General features: G+C 38.3%; 2 protein-coding genes across 2 annotated transcripts; both read right to left on the bottom strand.

Moving 5' to 3' along the window:
- Positions 1–868: 868 nt before the first annotated feature.
- Positions 869–2,781, bottom strand: LOC101309865 (probable phospholipase A2 homolog 1-like). The gene is made up of 4 exons (XM_004287473.1): positions 2,629–2,781; positions 2,476–2,515; positions 2,251–2,370; positions 869–1,301 (listed from the first exon to the last, which is right to left on the bottom strand). The coding sequence occupies exons 1-4, from the start codon at positions 2,728–2,730 to the stop codon at positions 1,123–1,125; spliced, it is 441 nt and encodes a 146-aa protein (XP_004287521.1). The 5' UTR covers positions 2,731–2,781; the 3' UTR covers positions 869–1,122.
- Positions 2,782–3,488: 707 nt separating this feature from the next.
- Positions 3,489–5,450, bottom strand: LOC101310152. The gene is made up of 3 exons (XM_004287474.1): positions 5,358–5,450; positions 4,802–5,010; positions 3,489–3,964 (listed from the first exon to the last, which is right to left on the bottom strand). Exons 2-3 carry the CDS (start codon positions 4,990–4,992, stop codon positions 3,778–3,780), a joined length of 378 nt encoding a protein of 125 aa, XP_004287522.1. The 5' UTR covers positions 4,993–5,010; positions 5,358–5,450; the 3' UTR covers positions 3,489–3,777.
- Between the last annotated feature and the right edge of the window lie 838 nt (positions 5,451–6,288).

Here is a 6,288-nt window from a genome sequence, read left to right on the forward strand (position 1 = left end):
TGCCTCCATTGTGCAGCCTGCTCCTGTTGCTCCTGCCAAAGCAGTTGTACCTTCTCTTCCTAATGCTTCAAAGGTGTCTAACATCAATCACTATCAACAACAATCTGCTACTACTCGCTCAGAGATTATTTTCTACGTTGGGCAAATCCCTGTGAAGAGTACAGGGATCAATTATGCACCCAAAGCTAATATTTTGTTTGGGAGGATGGAGACTCAAGCCACTAATGTTGTGAAGACTCAAGCTCCTATGGAGACTCAAGCCACTACTGTAGTTCCTCAAACCAATCAAGTTGCGAAGGTTGTTGTTCCTCAGACCAATCAACCTGCAAAGGAGAAAGTAGTAGCTCCTGCAACAAAGACTGCTAACGGCCAAAAAGGTCCTGTAAGGACTTATTACAGGAATAGTAATGGACCAGATCAAAAGAACTATGGGAATGGAAGCCAAAGGTACACTGGTAATGGTTATGGCCAAAGGTACAATGGTAATGGCCAGAGGTACTATGGTAATGGAAGACAAGAAAATCAGAAAAGGCAAGCAAGACCAAAGCCTGTTATTGATGCTGAGGGGTGGCAATTGGTACAGAATCGAAAGAGGATCTATTAGTTCTAAAGGAGGTTTCAGAGAAGGTCACCGTGGGCAAAGGCAAAGCCTCTTGATGTTGTTGTAATTCCAGCCTCGGAAGAGCCTGAATTTTCTTTTATGTCTTGAATTATCTATTTGATTGTAAAACTGATCATATACACTTCAATAAAACGATTAAGAATTCAATCTTTTTATCAATTTATTTGTGCTTCGTGTTTCTCTGATTAGAATTCATATTAATCAACAGCATGTCATAAACAACGTATAAACAATATATCAAGCAATAGCAGAAGTAGTTACCCTTACTGGAAGTTTGGAATAGTATTGCAAAATTTCCATGACGTCTGCTCTTTACATCTCAATAACCAGACTGCTCTAGAATAAGTACCAAAATCCTAGAATAAGAACCAATCAAAGTATATGTCTATTAGAGCAGTACAAAACAAATTGTGTATATGATCTGTTCATCTGTTCATGTTAAATGAGTTCCGATCCTGTACTTTAGATCTTGGAGAGAATTTCATTCTGGCTTTCGTGGGTCATAGTTCTAGCTTTGAATTGCTAAACTGGCTGAACATGATGGCCAAGTCCATACCCTGCACCATAGTAGGCACAACTGTTTCGTACGGGCACTGCTTCGAAAATCCAACCTTCCCAGATTTGTGTACTTTCTTTATGCATTTCTTGAACTTCTCATGGCATTTTACATCGTGAACACCTGAAAAACCAATATATATTGTCAAACAAACATGCTATTGCACTATCATTTAAAAGAAAGAAGTTTTGAACAAGTTTGTACTTCTAGGGAGATAACAAGCGATCAACAGTTCTTGAGTAAGCAACTGATAGGAAGGCGGAAAATAAATCATTCAATTCACAATATCAAAGTTGTCGTGTTGATTCTGGTGCAATAGTTAACACAACTCCAAGAAAATAAGAGGTATTCTGACTTTCAGCATTTCTGGCAGACCTATCCCTAAAGTTGATAAAACTATCTGTTATTTACATCATCAAGTTGTCTTTGTTTGCTAATTTCTTTACCTGATAGTTAAGAACTCTAAGAAAAGAGAATGTTTATGACCAAGTACTGACATACACCAAAACCAGATAACCAAACACACCCATTGAGCCCCCAAGTTTAAACTATCTGTTCTTCACACTGGTCCAGACCTGTTAGCTAAGAACTCAACTCTTGGTGCCTATGGAGTTACATTTACCTATATAGTTTTGGCAAAATAAAGCCAGAACCCCATCCGCTACAACAAGAACACAAGTGACTGGTACATCTTTGAGTGTGGAGATCTGAAAGTCACCGATCTATTTTACCTCAACTGAAGGCCGGTGAAACTAGACAATTGTTAACTCTGAATCTACTACTCAAATGTTCATGCATTTAGCACTACCTCATTGGCATTCACATATTACCAAAAGCCAGCATCTCTAACTTGAACAGATATCAACATTGCTACCCAATTCACTCCTACTCTCTAACTATCAAAAGGTCCATTCTTTCTCCCAACATTGCTATTTCGGCATTTCATAATCTACCTTAACTCTAAAGCCAATGCAGAATAATCGAAACAAGCACATAACCAAAACACAAAAAATCATATCTCCAATCCAAATCACCATCAAAATGTTCACTAAATGATGAAAGGCAGTATTACCTGTATTGCCAACACAGTCATCATGAATCTTGCAGCAAGCATCAACATCATCACACGGCTTCTCTCCAGGGCAGCCGGTCCACCCTACTCCGCAGTACTTCCCGTACCGAATCCCAACCGCTTTCATTATCAAAAACAACCACTACTGAATAATTCATATCTAATCAACTATAAATCACACAAGGAAATAAATTTCAGAAATTCAAAACGCGTCGGAGGGCTTACAATTGCAGTTCTCCGCTGCGCAGGTTCGGCTGCAAAGCTCCTGAAAATTCCATAATCCTCATTTTTAGTTTCTAATTAATCAAAAATAAAATAAAAACGGAGCTCCGATAAGATTTCTGACGTTGAATGCTTGTTCTTCTCTTCACATTTTACCTCGGAATTGTTGTTGGAGCAGTGGGCGACGGAGGCGAGGAGGATGAAGGAGACGGCGAATGCGGCGGCGACACGCGTCGTCACGGCGGGAGCTCCCAACATTCTCGGTTGCACGAGATTCAAGTGGCTTCGTCGTCGTCGTCTCTATCGTTTTCTTGTTTGATAATTCACAGTTTGCTTTGCGCTCCGGCTCTCCTCTTTCATTGGACAGAATGACGCAGCTTGATATTACGAAAATACCCTTAGTTGGATTTGCCAATAGGATACCGAACAATAAATCTAAAAGTACCTTATAAAATTAAAATAACGCTTTTTTTTCTTGGTCGATAATTAAAATAAAAATAACCTATATAAGAGATTTATGTTCAATTATCTTTATATGCAAATTTAATGGTGAAGAGAATTATTTAAGTAGAATTGTTTTGTTCTTAACTTTTAGACGTGAATCTAATAGTGATTAACTGTGAATCACTTGACTAGATGAACATGACTGATACGTTGACATAATACAAAAGTTTATCGGCAAGATTTAGTCGGGAAGTTTCTTTATTTAGGGATAGTGCTTGTATGATCGTGATTCATGAGTATATTACAATGCGATTTAAGGTGTTCTTCATGGCCGTGGAGGGAAAGAGAAGGCAATGTCTACATTTCCGAAAGAGATTCTAGCCATTGGCTTCAGTTTCTTTCATGATTCCATGATCCATTGAAAAAGATACTTCACAAGGGCAAATCCACACCTCATATGAACAGATTTGTACTCGGTACAAGAATCCATTTTAGCCATTTTGGATTCTGGTATCATTGGTCCAGAATCTCAAACATCCAATCAAACCACATTCATGATCTGAGTATCATTTGGGAAGTTAAACTGCAATAAGATGGAAGCTATCAACCAATAATTGCAGTATAATCATCATTAATGAGCAATGGCAATTGCTTCCATGAGAAATAACAGATGAACTCCATCCATGTTGCTTTCAATTACATTGATTATTAAGGCTGTCAAACTCGCATACCAACCTCTCAGCTTCAAAAATTTCTTTAGGAAAACAAAAATTGCAAGTGCGAGTACCAGAAGTTCTGAAGCAAATGAAAATAGAGGCTTACATATGAAATCCCTACAAACATTTTACCAAACGGTTGTTCTCAGACATAGTAACCGGTGAAAGTGAATCCCCTTCCTGCAATCTCACCAGCACAAAACCAGCAGAAGCATTCCAGCCCAAACAAAGCAGCAATTCCAGCATCTTCAACCTTCAAATCCTGCCTGTTCTTCCACATGCCCTTGACATAATCAAGTTCCTTCCGCAATGATTCTTTTCGACCCGGAAGACTGTAAAGATTAAACCGTCAGATAAAGAAGGAAATATGCAGTGTGTGTAGTTTCAATGTAAGTGCTAAATTCAATAATGAAGCGGCAACACAAATCATAAGAAAACACATCTAGGCTATTGCACATATCTTGGAAAAGTTGAATTCAAAGGAGCTAAGGTGTCAAATGCATTTTCAGTGATTGGTTTTCAGGCCAACAAATAAACAACACCTTGTTAAGTAACACACTACAGCATATGCTGTGAACAAATGAAATCAAGCAATTTTTTAACTAGTCAGAAGTTTTCTTTCTAAATCCTCATTCTACGAAACAAAATGACATGGTCAATACAGTAAGTTTCATAACCAACAGAACCACCAAGTATGTAAAGCCTTGAGCAAGCACTTGTTACCAGCAAGAAAAGGAGTGGAGAAAAAGGTTATTTGATCAACCCCTTTACAACACGAGTACAAAGTAAATAGAGGCTATACAAACAAGAAACATAATCGACCTTACTTTTCAACTATATGAGATCACTGACTTTCGCAACTATATGCAATTTGAAAGAAAAATGAACAAAATCTCTAGATATGCAACTAGCAGGTCCAGACAACATTTACATAGCATTTAAAGTTTAGAGCCTAAGACCAACATAGTAGTTCTGAAATCATCTAGTCCATCAAGTTATCATGCAGTATTGCATTTAAGCTCTATCGGTCATTATAAGGTGAGTCAACTTTCGAAACACTACCAGGCAGGTTCTGACATATGATGATTTTATCTCGTATACATAAATAGCAAAGCAAAGACCTTAAGCAAACTTAGTTGCAATTCGAAACTATCTTCAAAGTATCTAACCTAGCAAGTCTGGTGTAAAACAATTGCTTTGACAGCTCGCTGCATTTCTCCACAGTTGCTGGCTCCTGAATGTATTGCTTGTTCTTCTCCAACATTTCCTTGTAGTAGGTATTTCCATGCTTTGACACAAACTGAGTCGCTTGGCAAGCCTTCGACTGCAACTGACGCAACTTTGAAGCCATCGCCGCCATCGAATGCCCAAGTCAATCCTACATTCACAACACAACCAATTAAAATCACACTAAAATTAACTAAAAACAACTTTCTTCACAAAAACCACACAATAATTTCATAAAATCAAATTGACCCTACTATAAATTCTCGCTCAATTAAAACGGCAGCAGACTTAAAACCACTAAGAAAATCAAAACCCTAGCTTTCTGGGTCAAAACCCCATCAAAACCTAGATTCGATTTCGAAATTAAAGAAAGCATCGACGAAACAGATCAGTAACAAAGCGGCGAGATCTAGGAAGAGCAAAAACCCTAAAGCTTTTGGGTAAATCAACAAGCGGCGAAATGAAGGAAGATAACGGAAATCGAGGAGGGGGTTTTACCTTCGTCGGAATCAAATGCAAAGGCGAAGAGGAGAGAGAAAGAGAGGGTGCGAAGCTCCTGCGCTGCGGTCTAATATGTGCGATGGGAGAGAGATAGAGAGGGGTTTTACACTTTGGGCATAAGTTACGGCAGTGGCAGTTTCGGGATTTTACAGATTGTTGTGGGGTTTTTCTGATTTTGTTTTCTTGAGCCCGAAGAGTATAGAAGGTGGGCCGGCCCAGTAAATGTGTTGGGCTAAAGTACGCAGCCTCAAAGAATAATACGCAAAGATGGTCAGGAATTTTATGAGGAAAAGTACTAAATCAAGCAATAAACCCTAAAAACGATCTGTCTAATCGACCAGTACATGGACTAGAAGAACTAGATGTCCTATTGCAAATGCAACATTGTTGAAGCAATTCTGAAAACTAACAACAAAACTAATGTCAACAAGTTATCCGGATAGACCTCTCTGGATAACTTGTCCACTTCCTCGCCAATCTGCAAGTCATGCAGATTGAGGTCCTCATTCCTACTGCGAGATCTTTTCTTACTCTCACAGCTTTGGTGTACTTCATGATGGATGATATGTCTTTCGCCGCAGTTGGGTCCTTAGGCCAGACCTGAATATCAATGTCATAGGAGCCATATATTGCAGCTAATAATGCAGACCTATATATAGCTGCAGACTATAGACCCTAATTACTAATTAAAAAGACTCTGCAGATTGTACAATCTGTAACAATCTGATATGATCTCTTCGTTTGTTTTTTGGATTTTTTTTTTTGTCTGGGCCCTTAGTTGAATACTCAATTTGAATTGATTCATGCAGATCATTGTATGGCACTCATCACTCCACGAACTGAAAGCTTTGCTCCTAGTTTCAAACATATATATATATATATATATATATATATATATATATATATATATATATAGTAGTAGTATAGT

This window comes from Fragaria vesca, linkage group LG1 (assembly GCF_000184155.1).
Source record: "Fragaria vesca subsp. vesca linkage group LG1, FraVesHawaii_1.0, whole genome shotgun sequence".
In the NCBI taxonomy this organism is placed as follows: Eukaryota; Viridiplantae; Streptophyta; class Magnoliopsida; order Rosales; family Rosaceae; genus Fragaria; species Fragaria vesca.

Coding starts and splice junctions, on each gene's coding strand:
- LOC101309865 (XM_004287473.1), bottom strand. CDS start 2,730: ATGTTGGGAGCTCCCGCCGTGACGACGCGTGTCGCCGCCGCATTCGCC. Junction 2,516..2,628: donor GCTCCAACAACAATTCCGAG/GTAAAATGTGAA, acceptor TGGAATTTTCAG/GAGCTTTGCAGCCGAACCTG. Junction 1,302..2,250: donor TGACTGTGTTGGCAATACAG/GTAATACTGCCT, acceptor TTGGTTTTTCAG/GTGTTCACGATGTAAAATGC.
- LOC101310152 (XM_004287474.1), bottom strand. CDS start 4,992: ATGGCGGCGATGGCTTCAAAGTTGCGTCAGTTGCAGTCGAAGGCTTGC. Junction 3,965..4,801: donor TTTTACACCAGACTTGCTAG/GTTAGATACTTT, acceptor TAATCTTTACAG/TCTTCCGGGTCGAAAAGAAT.